At 38.0% G+C, this 25153-nt stretch overlaps 3 protein-coding genes across 3 annotated transcripts; 2 read left to right on the top strand and 1 right to left on the bottom strand.

Annotated features, from left to right (window-relative positions):
* The first annotated feature begins 5 nt into the window (after positions 1-5).
* LOC111003442 (regulator of MON1-CCZ1 complex) lies at positions 6-6188 on the top strand. Its single transcript, XM_022273954.2, has 12 exons — positions 6-208; positions 278-648; positions 915-1036; positions 1163-1281; positions 1488-1601; positions 1842-1974; positions 2342-2442; positions 2571-2728; positions 3654-3804; positions 4355-4597; positions 4914-5115; positions 5822-6188. The coding sequence occupies exons 1-12, from the start codon at positions 89-91 to the stop codon at positions 5875-5877; spliced, it is 1890 nt and encodes a 629-aa protein (XP_022129646.2). The 5' UTR covers positions 6-88; the 3' UTR covers positions 5878-6188.
* A 535-nt stretch (positions 6189-6723) lies between these two features.
* Positions 6724-8157, bottom strand: LOC111003443 (alcohol dehydrogenase class-3). The gene has a single exon (XM_022273955.2). The coding sequence runs from the start codon at positions 7953-7955 to the stop codon at positions 6825-6827; it is 1131 nt and encodes a 376-aa protein (XP_022129647.1). The 5' UTR covers positions 7956-8157; the 3' UTR covers positions 6724-6824.
* Positions 8158-9915: 1758 nt separating this feature from the next.
* LOC111003493 lies at positions 9916-14820 on the top strand. Its single transcript, XM_022274020.2, has 7 exons — positions 9916-10956; positions 11275-11562; positions 11634-11800; positions 12115-12881; positions 12957-13183; positions 13639-13815; positions 13884-14820. The coding sequence occupies exons 1-7, from the start codon at positions 10133-10135 to the stop codon at positions 14398-14400; spliced, it is 2967 nt and encodes a 988-aa protein (XP_022129712.2). The 5' UTR covers positions 9916-10132; the 3' UTR covers positions 14401-14820.
* The last annotated feature ends 10333 nt before the right edge of the window (positions 14821-25153 follow it).

Below are 25153 nucleotides of genomic sequence, written 5' to 3'. Positions count from 1 at the left end.
ATTTTTTTGTTTATTTGTTTTCGCTTTAGCTTGATATGATCGTATGTTAAAAACTTAAAAATCTTAATACAGTTCAAGGTATTAAACCATGGCGGAGTTTTGTCTTCATGATAGTGATCAATATTACTTATCGCTTTCGGATCAACCTAAAAGATTTGACCCAAACAGTCCAGTAACGAATGTATTTTTTGATGACACGAATGGGCAGGCAAGTACTTAAAGACTCACCTATTCTCCAATAAACCCCTATGCTATGAATTGGTAAATATATTTACAGGTTTTCACTGTAAGATCGGGAGGTGTAACTGGAGTTACTGTGAATGGTTTAGATGACTCCAAGAGTACTTCATTCAGAATGGAAGATAAAGGGCCAATCATTTCTATAAAATTCTCGCCAGATCACAAAGTATTAGCAATACAGAGAAATGTTGATGCACAAACACCCTCAGTAGAATTTGCCAACTTTAAGGACCTTGTTCCAACAAATGTAGAGTACAGCCACACATGTAAATGGAAAAATGCAAAAATTTTGGGATTTGTATGGCCTAAAGTAAATGAAATAGCATTTATTACTGATCATGGAATTGAATTGCTGCAAGTGTTTCCAGAAAAAAAACAATTAAAGACATTAAAGAGCACTTCATTCAGGTATATTATTCTTTACATTTTATATATTATACATATTATTTCATTATATTTTTTAGTTTATCAAAATAAAATGAAACAATTAAAAATAGTCAAACCATATAATATGTATATAAATATTGTAAAACCTATTTGTAAAGAGTAAGTGTGGAGTTTCTTAACTATTCTTCTCCACGCAAAATTACCTTTTAGAAGGGGCAACTAGAATTATCTTTATATTTTATTTAACATTCAAAAGTGCCATTTCATTTTAAATTCATGTTTTTTAGTGGAGCCTGGTTTTCTTGGTGTGCTCAAAGTAACATTGTCGTGTTGGCTGGTAATAATGGTGCATTATTGCAACCATTCTCGCTCAGCAGCTCAAATATCACTAAGCTTCAGAAATTGGAATGTAAGTACTGTTTATGAATTGATGATAAGTAAAGTGTGTTATTGTTAATTACTGCATAAGTGAGTAAAAAACATACTGTATAATGAGATTGGCATTTTTCTTTTAAGTATTTTTTTTTTATTTCAGTGGACACAACTCGACCAGTTGTGGAGAGAGATGTTTTTGTACTAAGACTATGTGAAGCAACATGGTGTGCGATATTCAGACATGGCAGTCCCTGTACATCATTGTCTGGACCTACTGAGGTATTCTCATGTATATATTAATTTAATTATTTTATATATTTAGTTTATTTAGTTTGTCATGTTAATAATGTTGTTTAAAACTTAGTTTATTTTAAGATTTCTCTCATTGGATAGAATTTTTTAGACAAGAAAATTGCAAAGGCTAGCAATGGCTTTTGAAGCATTTTAATTTTACATAATACATAAATTTGTTAAATATCTTTCAGGTTTGTCTTATGCCAATAACAGGTGGCAATGGCATACAACACATTCTCAAAACTGGATTGGTAGGAAGATTTGCTGTCAGCGTCATTGATAATTTGCTGGTTATACATCATCAGGTATATATGGTCTATGTTGAAGAACATTGTTTAACCTTCCAGCCTTCTGTAATCATCACTTTAAATTGAAACTTATCTGAGCAATTGAAAAAAAAAAAAACAACAATAGTTTTAAGCCTGTTGACATCAATAAATTGTTATTTTCTTCATTATTCTTTAAAAATTATTGGCATTTATTTCATATAAAGTAACATATTTACTTTATCATGTGTAAAGAAAGCATGATTTAATCATTTTCAGTCAAGCCAAACATCCCAAATATTTGATATAATGGAGGAATCAAAACGCGAGAACAATACAGCCCTTCACCTGCCTTTAGTCTCAGGAGTGTCAATGAAACCCGCTTTAGTTGATGGACAAGAATGTCCAATGTGTATCCTTTTATTATGCAAAATCCAATTTATTTTATTTACTTTATTTGGTTTATATGGATTATCAAATATGAGTGTAAAGAGTGAAGAGATTGCATTCTATCCAACATCAAAAATGAATTGTCGTCGTAGGGTTTGGTTATAGGGATGCAGATGGGAGATAATTGACTGTCACAGTCTCTTCATCTCAATCTCAGATTGTTTTCAATTTGAGATTGTGGATTAGTTATTTGGTTCGGGCGTCAATAGACTTATAAAGTAAAATTACAATTCCCCTTTTTGGATACAAACATATAAATTTGAGACGGCAGACCTTCTATGTGCATATGTATGCGTATTGATTAATAATATTCCTAAGCAACAGGCTAGACTCAGGCAATTGGGTAGTATTTCAACCGGACTATATAATCGACGCGCGACTTGGCTGCATGTGGAATGTCAGTCTGATACATTCGGGGCTCGCTCATAGTGTAAGTATTGCTTTGGTACGAATCTAGCTTCTCCGACTGAAGGTATATTTTGTTTATTGCCTGTTTTCCAACGAATATTTAATAATATAGTAAAATAATATTTTGGCTTTTGATAAATAAATTTTTAGCTATCGAAAGATGAGATTCCAAAGGTGGTAGGTGCGCTGCTGCGGCGTCAAGGCGGCAAAGATACCATATACCGAATTCTGAATCAACTCGTCACGAATGCTGACACTCATCTCGTTGAACTCAGCCGAGTTTTTGATGAAATTAATTCTGTCTACAGGTTAGCTTAAAGTTATTACCTATTTAAACACACTAATCAACACAATAAGAAAAGATTTTAAAAATCAATTTCGGGTTATTTATTTTATGGAACCTATTAAGGTTGCCATATTTATTTTCACCCTATGAAGGGGCCAATACGCAAAAAATATGGGAATTGTTATTTTACCTGAGACAATTAAAAAACAAAATTATATAGAGACATTTTTTAGAATGTTCTTCCAAGGAGCAAACAATTTGATTGGTTTTAACATACATATTACGAAAATCAATGCAGTTACGATCGGAATACATTAAAGTTTGAGCTAGGTAGGTATACTAAAAACGTTAAGTATACTAAATCGTTTGCGTCGGCAGTTAATCTACACATTATATAAATATAATTTTTAAAGATTCAATAATAAAATAGAGTCGATCCCGGGATATTTTAAACTAAGCCTAAAATACGGGACGTCTGGCAACGCTAGAACATATTAAAACTTATTTAGTATAGATATTTTTAATTATTTTAAGCATTGAGACATATTTTATAAATTCAACGCATCATTCAACGAATCGTGTTGACGTTCTACAGCTATAAATAAAAACTATATTTCAATCGAAAACTGTCCGACAAAATTAAATTTCAAGAGATTATAAGAATTATTTCGGTGGAAATGATTTATAAAAATGCTGCGTCATCGTCTTAAATTTATTTTTGGCTTATCACGTGGCTAACGAATATCTTTTTAATTGTGAATTTTTGATAAAATAATTATTATTTACCAGTTACATAACTCATATATAAAAAGTTATATTTTTAAGGATTAATACATATTTTACTACCAAACAGCCTATACGACTGCGATTCGCGGTTCTTCAAAACGATTCCCTAAAATAAACTTCCCATTTCTTTTAGATCTGTCAGAAAATCCATCTGGTTTCAGAAAATGGGCAGACGTAGAAGTGGCTCGGAATACGGCCGGGGCCGGTCAAGTTGTGGAAAAGGGCAGCGACACATTCCCCGTGCTCATCTCGCAGACTGACATGTGCAGCCATGTGTTGCAGGCTCATGCGGATGACAAATACCTTGTTCAGGTAGGATAGGTTGACACTACTGTTGTTAAATGGAAATCTTTCTAATCTTAAGAAAAATTACTTAAAATCTATTATTAATTTCTTAGAAAATATGACCACGTGTCGAAATTCTCAGGCAGCTTTCATATACTTCAACTTCTCTTATCAATTCATTTCAGTCCCAAAACCATCATCTTTTAAAACTCTTATATATAAATATTTTCTAACCTTATCCTATCCTCATCAATCGTGACCTGTTTAATTCTTGTATTTCCTTTTTTTGTATTACATCGCTATTCATGAATCCGTATCCATAAGATTAGCTTTTTAGTTAGTTATTACTCGTAATAGTCTATTTTTTATTTTTCTCTAGATTCAGGTTCTATATATAAATATTTTTTTATATAACTTCTGGTTATGCACTTCTTGCTTTTCTTACTAGGGTTGCCTGTAAGAGATCGCTTGTTAGCGATAAGGACGCCCGATGCATACCTTGTAATTTTATGTATTGTGTTATTTGTGTTTCTTTGCAACGAAGTGTAAATAAATATAAATAAAAAAATAATTTCAGGTCGTAACAGCCTACCTCTCGTCACTCTCCCTCCACAATATGACAGTTCAGCAGCCGGTGGCAGAGATCTCTGTCAGGACCCTGGTGACACGGGGAGCCAGCGGTCGGTTAAGGTCACTGGTTAGGCGGGGGTGTCTCGGGGAAGAACAGCTATTAGCCTGCCAGTTGCTCAGTCTGGGGCATTTTGACCCTGCCGCTGCTCAGTTAGCTTTAGATATGATGTGCCGATTGAAGGCTCATGAGGTATTAAACACTCAGAATATGAAGATATATTATTGCTCTAATTAAAAAAATAAAATAAAATTGCATCCAAATTGTTATAGCAAATTAAAGTCATGTAATTATAATACATATTTTACTTTACTAGATAAAGAACAATTTTCCCTGTTGACCTGTTTGTACTAAATTAAAATCATTTGGATTATTTACTTTATATGTACTGAATGTAAAAGTACTATGGGAAATTAACAAAAAGACTTTAGCTAACATAACAGGAAAAGTAAGTTAGCTAAACAGGATTATTTCTTAACATCCAAATAATAAAGAATTTATTTGTCAGGAGATCGTAGAAGTTCTGCTTAGCTGGAACGAACCAGTAAGCGCGGCGGGGGCAGCTCGTCAATGTGGGGTTTGGGGCGCACTTCCGGCCCGAAAGGTCCTATCCGCTGCTAAAGTACACGGCCCAGCCGCCTTTCGAGCCCTTTACCATGCTCTTCTAGCCAGAAATGAAAGGGAAAGGGGCTCACCGCATTTCCTCAAAGGTACATAAAAAACTTATTAAATATATTTTGCTATATTGTATGCATTGTAAGTGTTTTTTTACTTTTTCTTTGCTGATGTGTAAAAAATCCTATCACAATAATAACATTATCTTGGTCATTAGGTCATACACTGCTATGATATCACCTTTTACATTTTTCAACAAAGCATTTATAAACAGTTGCTAAATGTAATTATGTAAAGAGTTGAGATTCTGTGCCTACCAACAGCAAGTAATTTTCATGCAATAGTTATGTTAAACTTCCTGTTATACCAGCGATCGATGTCCTGTACCCACAACTTACATAGGAAAAAATCTAATAATGGAAATAATTATCGACTCCACAAGAACCACAAAAGGTCTGTCCAGCTTTAGGAATTCAACGTTAATTTATATACCTGCTGTTTATAATATACATAAATAACCTAGATATTGACTGCAGTGCCAGATGCCGGGCTGATTTGTGAATCTTAACCATCCAGGGAGACACCAAAACATACAAAAAACCTCGTTCAAATCGGTTCAGCGGTTTAGGATTTCAGTGACATACACTAAAATTATATAAATAGATTTATTAAATTGTACGAAGTATTTAAATCTGGGTAGACAAAGTTGGAGGCAACAGTCTGATATAGCTGCGAAATAATGTTATTTATTTCCAAAATAACAGGTATGTAAATACATTAATCATAAAATTTACGTTTTAGGTGAACAGTGTGAAATTTACATTGAATATTATAAACAGCTGATGGAAGACTCATGAATATTAAACTGGGAATAATTATTTAATAATATATTTGTTCAATAAAATTTAGAATCATTTACTAAATTGTAAACAACTATATCATGCCTAGACACAGACACCATGTAATGTGAGCTATTCTGGGTTTATAAATGGATACAAGTTTGGTATTTTATTACATACCCTCTTACAAATGAATTAAACTTTTGTAAATGGATCACTTATTGATAAGTCACATGAACTTTAAAGAAAAAGGCACTGATATATAATTTGTAAATCTTGACATTATATTGTATATATTTGTAATGTAACATTTAAATAAGTAAAATGATGTTATATAAAAATAAAGTATTACATATATAAAGTAATTTAGTCTAATATATTATAAGATAAATTTTTTTGTATATTTAACAAAATAAATTATATCTATATGTTGTTTCTAAACTGTTACTTTTTTCTACAATCATCTCATAAATAGCATGACTTAATCCCTAACATTACACACATTAAGATTGGAAATGGTATTATAAAAGTTGTTAAATTGTGTAAGCAGATTTTAAATTTAAAGAAATTCATTCAAATTTAAATTAAAAAAGCAATTATTTGAGTGAATTTGTCAAATGACAAATGTCAAGGTCAAAATATGGACTTTGTCTTTAATATTAGTATGAATGCACTAACATTTAGAAATTAATTGTAATTTTGCTATAAAAACATGTTATCAATGTTTATCATTATTTGTGACAATAACTTGATAAGGCATTATCAAACAATTGAACTTTCTGGCCTTTGGTTATGTAACAGAAAAAGTTTCTGTTTCTGTACAATGTTTAAATTATAAGGAAATATTCTAAATAAAAAACTTACTAAGATAAAAAATATATATATTTCTGAAATACATAGATGCAGTTTTAGAAACTGTTTAAAATGCACTGATTAATAAAGATTCATCAAAGTATTAGTTAATATTAGAATTCAACAACTGCACGAATAGATTTTCCTACATGCATAAGGTGAAAAGCTTCATTTATTTCATTAAGTGACACTTTATGGGTTACAAAATCATCTAGAGGAAGCTTGTTAGTGAGGTAGTCTTCAACAAGTTTAGGAACATTATCACGACTCTTATAACCCCCAAAGGCAGTTCCTCTCCAAACTCTACCAGTTACAAGTTGGAAGGGACGGGTACTAATCTCTTCCCCAGCACCAGCCACTCCAATTATAACAGATTCTCCCCAACCTTTATGACAGGCCTCAAGGGCAGCACGCATTGTATTTACATTACCAATACATTCAAAGGTATAATCCAGTCCTCCATCTGTCAAGTCAACAAGAACTTGCTGTATTGGCTTATCATAATCCTTGGGGTTTACAAACTCATTTACACCAAATTTCTTAGCAGTTTCAAATTTATCTGGATTTATATCCACACCAATAATCCTCTTAGCTCCTGCAACCTTACAGCCAAGAGCTACAGCTAAACCGACAGCTCCCAGACCAAAGATTGCACAGTTGGATCCAGACTCAACCTTTGCTGTATTCAATGCAGCTCCATATCCCGTAGTAACTCCACAGCCAAGCAAACATACTTTATCTAATGGAGCATTGTCAGCAATTTTGCAAAGAGAGATTTCCAAAACTACTGTGTATTCACTGAAGGTGGAGCATCCCATAAAATGGTACAATTCTTGACCCTTGCAACGGAATCTTTTAGTCCCATCAGGCATTACACCTTGACCCTGGGTAACACGCACTTTCTGGCAAAGGTTGGTCTTGGGATTAAGACAGAACTTGCACTCTTTGCACTGCGGAACGTATAGAGGTAGCACATGATCACCAGGTTTAACAGTTGTCACGCCTTCCCCAACACTCTCGACAATACCACCGCCCTCGTGTCCGAGCACCACAGGGAAAACTCCTTCGGGATCTTTACCAGAAAGCGTATAAGCATCGGTGTGGCAGACGCCTGTTGCAAGAATTTTAACGCGGACTTCGCCGGCTTTGGGCGGGTCTACTTCAATTTCTTCAATAGATAATGGTTTGCCAGCCGCCCATGCGACGGCAGCTTTGCACTTAATTACTTTCCCAGCAGTCGACATTATACGCGTTGTCTCTTACAACTATGTTAATTAAACTAAAGTCTAAATTAACATGATCATTTAAGTAAAAAAATTTGACAACTCAATGTTAAATATTGCTAAATGATAATTTACATTTTACCAGTGCGATTGACAAAGACATCATGTGCTTACTTAGACAAATCACATTAAAGATGTTGCGTAGCGTTATAGCGTAGAGTAAGTATGACAGATGTGATAGGTATATTTGAAGTCTTTGATTGTATATTCAATTCAGTACTTTTATGTCGTCATTTTCTTCCTTATCTGAAGATTCAGAGTATGACACCATCTCATATCAATAATACTTATCATTGCAATAATTATTATAGATTAGGTAAAAAATATTCCAAAAACTTTTCAGATAATTTCTTATATCAAATCAAATCAAAAATCGTTTATTCATATAGGTAACATAATGTACACTTATGAACGTCAAAAAAAAAGAAATATACATTAAATGCTTCTAATTTTACATTTACAGCCAGTTCTCAAATCAAGGGCGTAGAACGGTAGAGAAGAACTGGCAATAAACTCTCCGATGTTGATGAAACAGATGATTTGTATTACGACTGTGGACGACAAACGATGTGCCGCTTTAGCCAGTCTATTTTCCAAGTTTCCAGTCCAAAATATTTTTATTAAGTCTCTTATGTTAGGCTGATAGTCTTCTGAAGTCAAAATCTAATTTCAATATCTTCCCTTCTAGATATACCATAGTGGATAGATAAATAATCTTGTTTATTAATCCGTTTTTCGTAAAGATAAACATACGTCTAACCAATTAATTATGAACAGATATTTAGGCCGTTTGTCCACCGCGGCCGTCACCGGGCCGACGCTGAAAACGAGACTATTTCGGGCCGAGTTTAAGATGACGTCACGGCGATCGTGTGTCCACTCACCATTGACCACCGCGCCGATATACCAGTGGCCCAGTTCTAGAGCTTTGTCGTGCGTGGTACTCGCGTTTTCCTTTTTTATATTTAAATTTAGGTGAAAAGACTGGAATCAATAACAATTTATACAATAATTTTTATTAATATATAAGCTATCCGCCTACCCGCAGGTCCAGGCCCAATGCCCAAGGTATTCCAATACCAACAGGCAGGATTTTCACTTGATTTGGTCACGAAGAAATTAAGCAGTCATAAAATAAAACATATACATATATTTCTTCAGGTCTTTAATTTTAGTATGTATTATTTTCTATCATTGTGGTTTAACTTGTTATTAAGAAGTACCTGGATTACCGAGCTTTGCTCGGTATCTATGTTATATATTTTTTGTTTTTTTTTTATAAATTGTGTTTTTTGGAAATTATATTTAAGTACGATTAACATAACTAATAAAATGATGAAACAAAATATGTTAAATTTTTATTTGACTGACATCTTTAAACGAGCAATTCTATGTTTAAGTTGATAAAACACGAATCAAATGACATTTTCTAGTAATTATTCCTAGCTAGATCGATTTATCGCCCCCGAAACCCCCCGTATACTAAATTTCATACAAATCGTTGGAGCCGATTCCGAGATTCCAATTATATATATATATATATATATATATATGCAAGAATTGCTCGTTTAAAGATATAAGATTAATTAAGAGCTACGTATTCTCAATCTTCTTTACTTCCATAATATTAAGATGCAAAACATTATTTGACTTTTCCTTTAAAATAATTAGATCCTTTCTTTTTGTTTCTAGTTGTTTTTAAACCAAAATAAGTCAATAGGTTATACAATAACAAAAAAGTGGAAAACCTCGTCTTCAGAAAAATTTTAGTGTGGTCGGTTACGTTTGTTCACCACTCATTAGTCATCAGGCTAAATTCTGAAGATTTGCCCCGCGTCGCTCGCAGCCTGCGTGCGCACCCAACCCGTGTCCCTCGCCCCGCGCCCCGCCCGGCGCCGCGCCGCGCTGCAGTGTGCTTCGCGCTAAGGCCGACGTTACGACGGCCGGGCACCCGGCCTCACATGTACATGTTTATCTTCGCGGCAAGCAACGAAACTATGTCCACATCTCGAATAGATCATAACTTGTCGTCTCGCATTTGTATCGCTCACAATAATGTCCGCGATATCGAATAATCGGATGGAGTATAAAACGAGTGGTAGTGAAGCTAGTCTGGCGCGAGCGATGTTGTGTGCGTGATGTGGCGAGCGGCGCTGGTCGCGGGCGCGCTGGTGGCGCTGGCCGCGCGCGGTGCCGCCGGTGGATGCGGTGTAGCAGAGCTGGCGTGCCGGAGCGGCGCCTGCGTTCGTCTCGATGCCTACTGCGACGGCGAAGCGCAGTGCCCTGACGGCAGCGATGAACCACCGCACTGCTCGCCGTGCAATCGCACGTACTATGGCCGCGTCGGAGTAGCGTACGGCGTGGCAATTCGCGGGGCACCGCGGGCACCTTTCCTGTGTCACTTGACCTTCACAGCGGGCGGCGGCGCGCACGGCGATCTCGTGCAACTCGCATTCGACGAGTTCCGCGTTGGCCGCTATGAAGCGGGTGCCCTAGACGGCTGTCCCGATGGATACATGCAGCTGTCGGAGCTAGGACGACCGTTCACGGGTGGCTCTTGGTGCGGCGCCGCCGAGGGTGTGGCGCTGTACTACAGTGAGACGGCAACGGTGACGGCATCGCTGAAGTTGTTTCGGGCTCGGCTAGGTGAGCCGTTCGCGCTGCGGCTGCGTTATAAGTTCCTCTCGCGCCGCGATGCCGTGGTGCGCTTCGGTGCGGGCGAGGCACCCTTGGAACGCGGTGCGGTGGCTCCGGGTACATACTGCACGCGTACCTATGAGGAGTGCCGCCGCAAGCCGTGTCGCCTGCAGAGTCCCAACTACCCTGGCATGTACCCACGCAACGTCACCTGCTACTGGAGCTTGCGCCAGAAAGACGTACCCACCTGCAAGCACGCCATGATTTCTGTCCGGCAAGACCATGCGCATAAGATGCAGATCAAGCGATCCATTTCGATGGCCAGGTCGGTCACATTCACGGTTATGGTTTGAAATATTATGCTTTTTAAAATAGGCTATTCGTCATCGTTCTCTATCTCACTTTGTTTAAATTCCATTATATATATGCTGAAATTTAGACTATAGCTGAAAGTTCCTAAAAAGTTTTATTTATGAAAATATAATCCGAAACCTAAGATGAGACTTAAGTTAAATCAATTTATTCATAGGATTCATACGATCCCTTATAAACGTAGCTTAAAAACCACTTTGACTAATTTGTACGGCTTTGAAGCTTAGGCTTAAATGCCAATTAATTAAAGTGTATGTGTCAACACGTTTAGCTTAAACAAAACTGGTCGCGCGGTGGTGGCGTGGCGAGCCTGCACGGGTGAACGTGACCGGCTTATCTTCTACGACGGCGCTAGCACCGATGACCCCGTCCTACTGGAGTATTGCGGTGGGGACCTGCTTCCACGGGTTGCTTCTCGTGGCCCCGACATGCTCGTAGCTTTTCATTCCTCGCCCTTCAGCGCGCCGCCTCGCGCCGCGCCACCTCTTGCGCCATTACGGGGCTTCGAGCTCGATGTGCATGTAATATTTGCCGATTCAGATTCGCTCGACTACGCCAGGTATTATCCTGTTCATAATTTTCTTAATTAATCTGAGTCCGCTCGAATCACTCGACTCTTTTGCTTGGTAGAGAGGCACGCAGGTGCGAGTTTCACGTGAAGGCCTCGTCGTCCGATGAGGAATTGAACGGAACCTCTTCGTCCGCATCTAGTCGAGGCCGTCGAGGGCTCATACACGCACCTACTCATACTTTGCCACCGAACACCACGTGCACCTGGACTTTTCACGGCCGCCCCGGTATGTATTTTTGCATAACCCTTTAGTTATATTTTTATTATGTTATTTATATCCTTAATGTTTTCTTAAACAATCTTAAATTGTCATCTGCACCAATAGCACGTATAGAAATCACCCGAGTGGGACTGTGGCACGAAATCTGTGCTTAGTAGTTTATTCTGAATCTGCTACGGTTCTTGAATATGCATCTTTAGTGTAAGTTCTTATGACGATTAAAGTTTGGCAATGCAATAAGTAAATAAATAAAAAGAAATGTATACATTGGTTATTGATAACAAATAAAATATGTGTCAAGCAAGTATTTTTATGGACAGGGGACCTAGTGTGGATCTATTTCTCGAGCTTCACGCAGTACTCGTTGGTGGACAGCCGCCGCACAGAAAGCAGCGCGAGCGATCGGGAGGAGGATAGGGCGGCTTGTGCTGTGGAGTTACGGATCTGGGACGGAGGCGGTGCAGACGGCGGAGGAGGAGCATTGCTCGGCCGCTACTGTGACGTCGCACCCGCCCTTTGCGCTCGCGCCGCACTTGCCAACGCCACTCGCGTGCCTCGCCCGTGCGCACCTCCCGACGGCTACGTGTCTGCCGCCTCCCTGCTCTCCATCGCGGCCACCACCCGCCCGGGCACCGCCACGCATCCACTCGCTTTCTCGCTGCACTACGAGTTTGTCGACGCCCGCTTAGAGGGGGTGCCTCTGCCAATCTCCGAGACGCGAGTTCGCACCGAACCGACCGAGTGCGCTCGCAGGTTGCTGGCACCCGGGTCGTTCACGTCACCGCGCAACGCACTGTGGTTTGGGCGCGGCGGAGCGCGCCGTCTGCGCTGCGTGTATAGATTGCAAGCGGACGGCGGCCGCGTCGAGTTGAGCGTTCTGGCGGCGGCGTTCGGCCGCGATCCTCGCTGCTCCACGAGGCTCGATCCTCTCACGGGGCGCCCGAGCTGCACGCCGGAACCGTCCGATCCGCCCGATGTAGACTCGCGCCCGGTCGACCTCCTGCCTGATTTCGACGATGGTGACGATGAAGTTCCATCGTATTTGCCACATCTACGAATCTACGAAACGCCTTGGCCGGGTTATCGGGTGAGTCAGCAGCGCCGAGCGGACAAGTGTTCATCACTGAGTCAGATGATTGTTAAAATACCACGGTGTTTATAGGTGCCGTTGGCGTGCATTTGCGACAACAGTAGCACACCACTGAGTCTAACGTCGGGTGGACCAGCCTTGGAGCTGGAGCTAGTGGCGGGAGCCTTGTTAGCGGGAGAAGACCAGCGTCACGTGCATTTTGCAGCCGACTGGCGCCACGCTGCCGCCCCCGCCTCCTGCGCCTCACGCCGACGTTTGGCCCCACCCGGTGGACATTTACATCTGTTCTTTCCTTATAAGTAAGGCTAATTTTCCGTTCATCACGTCGATGCATTTTCTTGTAATTGATTAAAATGTGTGAGTCCGTTATACGATAAAAAAATTTAACATCAGTTTGCTGCTCTTAAAGGCTCTAAATCTTAAATGTTAAGATTACGATTCCTACAAGCTTTAAAATTTTTGCGTAGCTTATCTCACCTAGGACCTACTTCCCGGACCCTTTTTATTTTCAAACCAGTTCTTATTTACCGTCTACAAGGATACATGAAGATTTTGAACTAATTAAATTCGATAGGAGTCCAGCGACCTATTTAAGATAAAAAAATGTGGACCACAAAAATAAACTCACGACAAATATAAAAGTGGTGCCGTCCCTATTATATTGTGTAAAGATACGTAAACATAAACGGCTTGATATTAAATATAATAAAATAATAAAATAAAACGAAAGTCAATAATAACAATATTTGTGTAGTTCCAATCGAATGTCCGAATGTGGCGAGGCGCCATTTCTTCTCATCGCACGGGGCAATCGGTCCGTTTACCTACGCGTTTGGGGCTACGAGCTGCCCAATGTCTCGGGGATCAACAGCGACGGGAACGGCTGTCACACTGTCAACAGGGTCCTAGTCTACGACGCTCACACTTCACGGTGAGCGAGATGACGATACATCGACCTAGCGAGGCAACGACTCGTTCTAACGCAAGGCACGCTTGTAGGTTGGTGAAAGCGATCTGTCCCGGTGACGTGGAGGGTCCGGTCGTCCAAGTCTACAGCCCGGAATGGGCGGCAAGGGGCGCGGGGCGCGAAGCCAGTCTCCTCGTGGTGTGGGCGGCACGCGAAGCTGGCTCGGCGACCCTCGCCTGGATGGAGCTGTGGCGAGCTGCCGGTGGAAACGCTTCTCTGTGTGCGCGCCCTTGTCCCTCGCTCGCCGCTTGCATGCCCTCTGCGCTGTGGTGCGACGGGGCCCCGGACTGCCCCGGCGGCGCCGACGAGGCAGGCGCGTGTGGTGCCGGAGCTCGATTGCTGGCGGCGCTGGGTGCCCCGGCGGCGGCGGGAGCCGCGGGAGCTTCGGCGGCGGTGGCCGTGCTGGTTCTGTTGGCGGCCGTGGCGATACGATGGCGCCGCGCCCGTCGCGGCAAGGAGCTGCTAGGTGCGGCGGCGGCGAACCGTGGCCGGCGACTCACGGAAGAGTTGCTATACGATAGCTCGCGTGCTTCTTCGCTGGCGTCCTGACGGCGCGAGCGCTCCGTTGAGTACATCCACGTGGATCGCGAGACCACAGTGTGACGCCGGCGGAGCGCCCTCCTTGCCCTCCGTGGACACTCTATGACAGTGCCGCTCGAGAATACCGAAATTTTCACTGCCGTCTGTAAAGTGTATAGTTTTATCGACCTTTGTATGCGAAGAGCGGAAGTGACCGTGAGAGTTGTGAAGTGTAAAGAGCCCCTGATCGTGACTCGTGTAATGTAATATATTGTAAGTATGTCTTCAGTAGTGCAGAGTAAATATAAAGTAGAGAGCCGCGGGCGTCGAGGCGCGGTTATTATTGTCTCTTGTGTTGTTCAGTATTGTATTATTTCGATAATCTATCCCGTCCCTCATTTCGTTTAAGTTGTGTATCAATGATACAATTAAATAGATCGAATTTATGAATGTCATGTTTTTTATTTCGCTGTGACGCCTTTTAACGGTTGCAGAAATACTATACAAAATTATATAGCAAGATAAGTCTACGATACGTTACAGAATTAATCACTGATAAATAAAAATCATCAAAAAAAGTTCTGTTTAATTTAAAAATCATTGTGGTCAGTTGACCTTTAGATTACACCTATTTTTAATTATTTTAAAGAATTCTTACAAAGGTAATTTGAATTGAACGATGCGTTTATTTACCGTATTGACTGCAAAATGCAGTAAGTTGTAAAGGATGGTCTGTTGCCAAACGATGTGCTTTGGCAGTTCAAGTCTCGAAAGATGAGGCGTCAGTCAGTACGTTGACACGGTTTGTATGTGACTTCGGGTTATACAATCACTGCTTGCCAAAGCTAGATAGGGTATTTAATTTCATTTATTGATAGTCGGTTGTATAAAGTCGTTTATTAAAAAAAAGATCTTCTTATCATCTTAGGATCTTTCTTGGATTCAACAGAATGCTTAAGATGAATTTGTAGTTTATTTGTTTTTAGGCATAACTACTACTGAATCAACGGCTAAATAACGCTTCGTCCGCTTTAGCAACATTGTAACATAAAAGCTCGTCGGTTATGTGCGCTTTTGACTTGCGTACTGAATCTGGGAACAGTAACAAAAGTGTTGGTTGGACCTCAGTATTAATGCGTATGGCTGGCCCATTAATCAGTTGAGTAACATACAGCCAGCGATACCGAAAATACTCGTCACGGAGATTTACAGCCCTTCCGATAGCTATGGAAACAATAAACAACTTACATTTCCGTCAGATCTGCGTAAGTTATCGTCACAAAAGTTACAATAACTTAGTGATAATATTTTATTACCATACTATTACTTACTTAAAAATACATTACGTATTTCTAAGTTTTATATAGCAGATAGCTCATTTGAACTAATGTAGTTACACTACCGAGCTACTGTATCATTCGTGTGTTCATAGAAAAATCATTAACATTATACTATAAGTTTAGGGCTTCATATTCAGTCCGAGTTTATGGAAACCAATTAATTGAGTTCTAATTAGGAGTCGGGAGAGATCTGATTGGAAGCATTCATAGAGAAGACCCGGCGCCTCCGAGGAACACTTTGAATAACAATCAGCCGCACTCATTACCACAACTGAAAGCACTAATGAGTGATAGTCTATACTCTATAGATATTTCTAAGAATTAATGATTTATAAATTCAATCGTTGATCAGTTTTGAATCGGTCTTGTAGACTGTAATAAATTTGCAGTATCTGTCAAATAAACACGCTGTTTTCCATGAAATAGCGAAATATTTTTCCATTCGACGTTTAAGTCAGGAGTTGGATGCTATTTATTGTACATACTACCTATACAACAATTTTACATTGTAAGAAAAATTAGTTCTACAAAAGTGCCTTAGAAGTTATGTAGGTCATCTCTTAGGGTTGTATTAGCTGGATTTGTTAAAAATGTTTACCACGTCATACATAGATCTAAATCTACGGTATATCTTACCAAATGTTTCATCTAAAATTTATAAAAATTAAGGTAAACATAAATGTTACAAAAAAATAAAAAATAAGATTAAAATTTACGCAAAAAAAAATATTACCAGCAAAACAGTGATTTTGATTCAACCAACTGGTTATATCCGAGATAGGCACTTAACAATGTTTTTTTTAAAACCGATTAGCCAACTACCGAATATATCCAGCTTCGGATAAATACTGTTTAATCCGTTAAAATCGCGAAGAATTCGAGAAGGAGATGCTTAAACTCCTAGGTTAGTTTTTGCAAGAGGAATTTATAAAATTTTGCTGATTTTAGACCTTGAGAATGTATTCATTACCAGTATATATACAGATATATTCAGGGATGAAAATTTTAATATCCTCTAAGTGGTCACTGCATTTTATTATTTAGCAATTTGTACAAGCATTAGGTTTAACTCGATATTTTTCTAAAAGTGCAAGAGCCAAATTCAGTAACTATTAATACATTAATGAATTCAACGTTGTATAATTTACATTTTACAACGCAAACCTATTCTTTCCTTGTATGTTACATACATATATTATTGCAAGAATAGTTGACAAAGGCCCTGTAGGATCGTGGCGACAAACGCGAGTGCTATTCGACATAAGCCGGCACTCGGCCGCTCTCACGACAGCCTCCCACAAAGGAATCCTCAATATCTGCATATCTGTGGGCGCGGTGCGTTTGTTATTTTAATATCCTACATATGTACTCGCGTCTTGTTATTATCCAGCTACTGCAAACTGAATAAGACGTTACGAATTTTTTATTATACAAATCTATAAATAATACAGCCAACTTCATGCATACGTAACATTAAGCAGTCATATTATTGTTGGCTGTACTCAATGCCTTATTGTGATAAATACTTTGTCAGTGATAAGTTACTTTTATGTCTCGTTGTGACTCAAGAGACAAGTCCAATGACGATTGGCTCTTATCCAGTGTTGTGTTACAGCGTTTGCCAACAAACCTGATTTGAGCAGAGATGTGCAGTAAAATGTACAATTGACAGACGCTCAAAGTTGATCTCACGGTTATGAGAGGATGGCTTTGTGTATATGGTAATTCAAAATTCAAAATTTGAATATCTAGAATTTTTCTTGGAATAAATTAGTAATATAAAAAGAATATTATATCATAAAGAAACAGATGAAGATGAATGACTAAAAATAAACTGTTTCTTGTTGGAAACTTGTAGAAAAAAATCCCAGCCTACAATCGGTTGGTGTTGCGCAGATACTTTGCTGAATAATCTAATGTATGCATCTCAAAATTAACCAGATGAGCTATCTTTCCCTTGGCCTACCGATCTTCACTCCCACAAAAGTTGGAACTAATTCACAGAACTTTTCTCATTTGGAACGCATCAATTAAGTAAAACGTGATCTTAACAGTGATACGATTTCGCCTACTAATGGGATTTTAGCTATTATAAAAGAATAAATCGTTTTTAAATGTCCGAGTTGCTTTTGTAGTTTGATAATAGCTATATTAAAAGAGTACAGGATATATGTTATAGTTTACTGTAATTAAATTTGGGAGAAAAATAAGTAGGAAGAAAATATTAATATATATTATATATCGTAATAAATGAAAGTAGGTTTACATTCGTCGTTAGTTGGACTTTAAATGTGAATAAATTAGACTTATTTCAAGAACTACAAAAGAAGTACTGTCAATGTTTATAAATGTTATGAAAAATATTAAGCACATTTTGTGAAAAGACTTATCATTATCTAGAAAATGAAAAGGAATCCGACAAATAAATAAAAGAGTCTACAGAACTTGTGTCGAAACTGCGACAGCGGCTCGGAGCGAATTTATTTAACCCACTTGCGGCTCTTAACCCCGTTCCCGATAAAATTAAAAGTGGCGACGCTACGTGCTCTAATAGCTACGAGCGATCTACGCCGCTACGCTGCGCTACTACAACGCTACTAAAGTGCTATACTGCTACGACTACACCTAATGGTATGGTCAGACAGCGGGCGGGGCGGGACGGCGACGCGACGCTGGCGCGACGCGAGCAGTTTTAATGTACTGACTAATATAGGACATGTCACACAGAGCCGTCACGCTAGCGTCGTCGCGCTCGACGGTGATACAAGTCACGCACGGCGGGACGGGGCGCGTTGTGTTATATGGGTATTCGTTGAAGTAGTCAAACAGACAGCGAGACGCAACGCGTCGCGTCCGGCGTGATAACAGCTTTGTATTCGTCTAAAAAAATGGATATTATGGAAAATGTTAAAAAAACTCATCGAAAGTGTTCGAGGCCACATTTTTTTGTATGATTTGAGCAATATAATAATCTAATAATAATTAAAAATATAATTTTGAAAAATCCTTAGTTCTTTGACAGCTCAAACGAACATACAATTAGGATCCTATTCTTACGATATTTTCGTATTTCAATTTAGTTCCAAAATCAGGAACGTAATAATAATAATAAAATAATAATAATAAAGTCTTTTTAAGTTGGTGAACGTGATAGCAAAAATCTGTGTTTGGCGTTTTTTTAAATTTCCCCTTATAAAAAACCTTCAAATAATCTTTCCCCCTATTCTGCCCCTAACTCGGATGAGAAACCTCTAAATCTAGGTGGAAATCCTCCGATCTGTCAACACTGAAATCACGCCGAGTGCGGCGGGTTGGCCGACGCGACGCTTGCAGGATCATCACGTCCGCAGTGTTACGTCCACGACCCGTCGCCGCGCGGCCGTCCCGTCGGAGCCCCGTCGGAGTCCCGTCGCCTTCCCGCCCCGTCCGCTGTCTGACCAAACCTTAACAATGTCACTAGGTATTATCTTTTTGACACTGGAATTACGAACTCCCAAAATGAAATATTTGCATTCGGTTCTGTGTAACGTCTATCGTTAAAATTACTGACGAATAAAGGTAGACAGTCTATATTTTGTAAATCACCGCATAATTGATGTTATTATTGGGCCAATTTAACTAGCTAGAGCCGGCCGGGCGGAACATGAACCGCGTCCGCGGACAGCCCACAACATGTTTTCATCTCGGCCGCGGTAAACAATCAGTGGAGAGGGGGCGGAAAGGAAGGGTGGAAACCGCAATTTGAGTTGGCTCCAATTAGCCGGCTTTTGACTTTAAGTCGCGGCGTCCTTTCGCACGGCCTCGCATTGCAGCTGAAATACAACCACTATTTAGAAGTTTGTGCTTAAATCAGTATTGGTGTTTCATCTCAACTAATGGCATGAGCAACAAAAGCTATACAATTAAAAAAATAGACACGCTCACTCACATTCACAACATATGACCTTGCCTTGTTCGAGCCATGGCTATTTTTTGCTCACTCGGGCTTTCTTAGTTTCGTGGTGATATCCTTAATCGTCGAAGTAACGCTCCGAGAATAGGCACTCTCTTAGCAATTAACATTTCATTATTTCGCTTATATTGTTATAAGCACAAGCTTTAAATAATTTTTAGATATTTTGTCCTTTTGTACCATATTTAATATAAATAAACGTGACAAAATATTCTACTTGAGACTTACATGTTCATGAATAAAACAGCTTATGTATTAAATTGCGCCGAATTTTATTTACTAATTACTATCTTTAAAATATATTTTCAGGAAGTTTCGTTATCTTCCAATGGGGCATGGGGGTTGACATATTTCTCCGTCCCTTTCATTATTTATATTTCTCCTGGTGATAAGATTTCATAAGACTTCTCTGCTAGACACCAGTTGTTGAAGTTTTTAGGATTACGATGACAGCCAGTTAAAATTGCCTGTAGTATACAGTTGGTGTAGTAGGTTAAGATGTTGTATCATTTGTCATGTTAACTTCTTCGAATAAAAAAAAGATTTATGAGTATATGAGCTCAAAACCATAATTGCGTTCTTATTTTTTTACACTGTTAATTGAAGCGTCTTTGTTTTACACATACAATAGATTATTTAATGGTAGCGAAACTTTTACAATCTCTTAATACAACACTGGAGAAATGGGCGAGAAAATTGTAACCCTTCAGATAGCGAGGGTCGGTGAGCGGGCTTTCGCTTTGACGAGACGCGAAGATTGATAGTCGCGCTTTCATGGTGAGGTGCCCTTTACGATACATCATCTTATAACTTACCTAAAATAATAATTAAACATTACTTTTACATTTACTTTAAGTGTCTTTGCTAATACGGATTTAGGCCGGCAACGTACTCACGAGCCCACTGGCATTTTGAGTGACCATGGGCGGCAGGGCGGTATCAGTTAACATTAGGTAAGCCTCTGGGCGTTTGCCCCCTGTATTTATGTATAAAAAGTAGACCATATGAAGTTCAAGGTTTATTAAAAATTTACTTATTACTTAATATGTAATAGATCGACCGGGTTTAAGTGTATTTATGTAAGTATTTTTTTTGTAAACTGATGATATTTACATAAAATATTATATTTATAACGACTATTGCTGCATATTTAGATAATATCTCATTTATACACTACGGCTATATATTTCTCTTTTTGAGATAAATATACATTAAGTATATGGATACGCATAGATTTTACAAATTTTTTCATATGTCTTCGTCGTCGTCTATTTCTCCAAACATCAATCATATTATCGTTGCCGGCTGCCGGTTCTTCCTCACATTTCAATTCATTTTAATATTGAAATATCATGCACATATCTCCTGCGTAATCCTACATCACTTTACTTCACGAAAACCTTCCTTACCATTCTAATTTTCTTTGTAAATAAATCATCGGCCATCGCATGATTAAGATTTTGGTACGTATGTGACCGGTTTCTTGAACTTAATCTTCAGAGCCGACCATTTAACGTCGTACTCAACTTTTGTAGTAAGTACTATGTACCATTTACAGATGTTCATAATTACATGTCATATTTGAGTTAGTATGAGAAGGTTAATGACGCATTTTATATAAAGAAACCTACAAATCGCTCAAAGCAAATACTGATGTTTTCTTTACTAAGATACTGGTAAAATCATAATTACACTAAATTTGTATATCGTTATCATTTTTATTTATTTGTGAAAATAGGATGTTGAAGAATAAAGGCTTATTATTATTATTAATATACTACTTTTAAACGAAATTTAGTTAAGGTAAATGTAAATATTATTTCCTATTAGACACCGGTTTTTTGATCATCTTGCTTTTCAGCATAGGCCTCCGAAAGTGTTCTCCACAAAGATGTATCTCTTGTTTTCCTCATCCATGTGGTTCCTTCAACCTTTTTAATATCTTCCCATCTACGATGTTATCTACCTTTACTTCTCGTTTTATGTCTAGGGCAACATTCAATAACTTCTTTGGTCCATTTTTCCGCATTAGTTCTTATCAAATGCTGAGCCCATTTCATTTAATTAGTACATAATTAATGAGACAGGTGTATCAACGGTTGATAACATATGTAAATATTAGTAATTTAACCACAACACTGTGATTATATACAAACACACTCGTAATTTTAATAACTCACCATGAAACATAGTTGAAATATGGTTATTTTCTTTATATAATTACTACATTACATTGTACTTGGTATCTGATACGAGATTAAAAGTTGTGATTACACCGGCTTTAAAGGGCAATTTATTGGCCCTTTCCATGTAATCTTTATTTATCGACCCTGACCGACTGACAGCATCAACACGGCCGAGTTTTCCCTACATCACTTGTTTGCGTTTAACTTAATGATATAGAAAAAAAGTAAACAAATAAGCAAAACGACATGGTATTTTAAAACGAATGCACGCAAATGCAAATAAAAAAGGAGATTAGATCATATATACTACAAACTTTGTGTGAGATATGATTATAATATTAAAGAAACATCTCCCTTTTCCTTGTATATAATGCATAGATTATTTTTAAATATATGTACAGTTTCAATCAGTTATCTGCCAATGAATTTTAAATCGATCTAAAAACTGTGTTTGCTGAACAAATATATTTTTATTTACTGACATAATGATGACTGTCGATTGTTTTCACAGAGGGTGCTCTCGATAAACAGAGCAGCTCATTAGAGAGGCCAGCGTGACGAATGGGGAAAGAGGGGGAAAGAGGGGGAGGACAAATAGGTCGCGAGTCAGCTGCGAGTCGGCCTGTGCATTGTAATTAAGTGGAAATCAGATTTATCAGCTGTTCTTGCGACTTGACAGTCAATGAGGGTCAATTAGTAGTTATATCTTACACATAGGCATTGATTGTAGTTGGTTACCGAAATTTTATTGCTCTTTCACATTTTCTGATTTATTTTATTTCTAAGAAAATTATAAGGATATAGGGATAATGTTTTAGGCTGAATGTGAGAGATAATGTAGATTTGACAGACGATAATTTAATAAGGAACAATTATTTACTTGTGTGCTTTTATGTCAGAGGCAGAGTGTTCGTTCATGTGCTCCAGCACTCTAAAATCTTGTATATCTTACACAAGATTGTAGAACAATATTTGTTTAATAGCAACAACCTCTACGCTTTAATAAAACAAGTCTAGTCACTGTAATAAATCATGATTACAATATTATCATATTCACATGAATGTTAATCATAACCACACGTGCCCCAGGCTGTACCCACCCCGGTTTGGGTCGGGGTGTGTTAACGACACTTTCGCGTTAAACATGCTCTTTCACTTCACATCTCAATTAACAATTCGTGGACGCCTTTCAAGGGATGAGAAACCAACGAAATTGTAAAAGCCGTCCCTCGCTCTACGCTCGGCTTACACAACAAATTAAAATTTACCACTATTCACGGCACTCTTCATAATTTAATTTGCAACTTTAATTAATTTTAACCTTTGAGCGTGGCCCCTTTAATATTTTGCGTATGTTTGGAGGGAAGAGGCTCTATTTAATTAGCGCGGGACTAATCTAATCGCGGAGATACGTGCTGTTGCCTCGATACGCTTTTTACGAGTTAACTTTTATACTTATTTTCACCCTCATCTAACCTCGCTTGGGTTTTGTACTTAATTTGATATAAACATTTTAGAAATAGTAATCAGATTATGAAGTTTACCCTTACTTCTCTAATAAAACTAAAAAATGCAGTATTATTATACCTAACGTATTTTGTTTACAAAAACGCTCACAGTAAAATGTAATATCGAAGGCAGAACCATAAAAAAAGAATCGATAAAATAAAACGCGTGACCGCACAAAGCGGGCGCGATGTTAATTGAGCGCGTCCGAAAAAATATCAATGATTTTGTGTTGAATATACGTTGGAAGGCCGGAGAGAGTTACCGAGAATCGCGGCGCGTTGCGGAGAATTACAGAGAGATGCGGAGACTGTAAGTGACGCGTGGTTGAGCGGGATGGGCGGAAATTGCACATTTGAGGTAAATAATAAAATATCCTCTAGTGAAACAATGTGCTCTCTCCGAAACAAACCACAAACGAAATTGCATTGTAACATGTTATTTGATAAATTATTAAGCGCAATACAGTCGCAATTAAAAAACGAAAATTAAGTATACTTCTTTTGTACTACTAATTTAAATAATTAACTTAATTTTAATGGAATGACATCTGACAACGGTGAGCTTTATCCGTGAATTCGTGGAACTTATTTAGCAGAAACTTTTATTCGTTCGATTTAAGTCAGCTGAGTTTGTTTTTGTATGTCGTTTGTAGTGTTCTATAACTAAGATGATAAAAGCTGTATTAAATAAGAAACACACACACACACAAACTGAGTTTTAATTATTTGGACTGTATTACAATAGGACTGGAAATAAAAAAAATTAGCAAGACTGTGGTCATTTTAAAATAGCAGTACGAATGCACAGTAGTCTCCCTTCCCCTTTCCAGACATGCATCATCAGATATTTACAACTTCATCGGGTTGAGTCCACAAAAGGGAGATATGGCAGGTCATGTCGGGATATGTCGAGTTTACATATCAAAAGTGCAACTGCATTCAGGGCTAAGCCAAAATGAAATAATGGTTTCATAAATCTCAATCTGTATCCAGTAATAATTATTTATTGCACACTTTTTTATAAACGTTCAGTCAACGTAAATAGTTGGAAAGGAATCTAATCACACAGCCTTATTAAGTAACATTAAAAAATGACAACGAAAATGTGCAAGAAATTAAACATACAAAAGTATAAATAATATATCACTTAGGATTTATAGATTACTACACTACTAGTGTTCAAAAGACAAAATTTTAATTTTATAATATTTGTGGTACAAGGGAAATATGTGGAACAAAAATGATTTTGTATGATCTTGTGCATTTTCCACCATGGGTGAAAGTTGTCTAAATTGTATAGATATAGAAAAAAAATATTTTAAAACTATACCGCTTAGAAACTCAAATACAGAAGTCATAGAAGCGTAAAATAAGGAAAAGAAGTAAAATAAAAAAATCAGTTAAAACTTCGTCTAAAAACATTTTAACATACAATTTTTAAACAGTTTTCATCCGGTATTGAAAAATATTGAAGTATCATATGTAAAACTTCCAAAGCGATATAATATTTGCATAAGCTGTTATGGGTTATTTGTCAGCACAAACCGGGCATTTACATAAAGCCATGACGTCAGGAATGATGCTGACGTCATCGCTCTTGTTATATATATAATATAATATACTGTACTGGTGTTTGGTATGCTTAGTACTTCTTATTATTTTAACTAATTTTAGAATATATTGCCCTCTTATATTAAGGCCTTTGATAATAGTAATGTCCTCACGCGGCATTTCTTAATTTTAAACTTAATATATTATAAAATAATAAATAAGCTAAAGATGGCAATATTTAATCTT

Source organism: Pieris rapae, chromosome 13 (assembly GCF_905147795.1).
Source record: "Pieris rapae chromosome 13, ilPieRapa1.1, whole genome shotgun sequence".
NCBI lineage: Eukaryota > Metazoa > Arthropoda > Insecta > Lepidoptera > Pieridae > Pieris > Pieris rapae.
The sequence above is the reverse complement of the archived record's forward strand: the minus strand, read 5'-3'. Positions and strand labels throughout refer to the sequence as shown.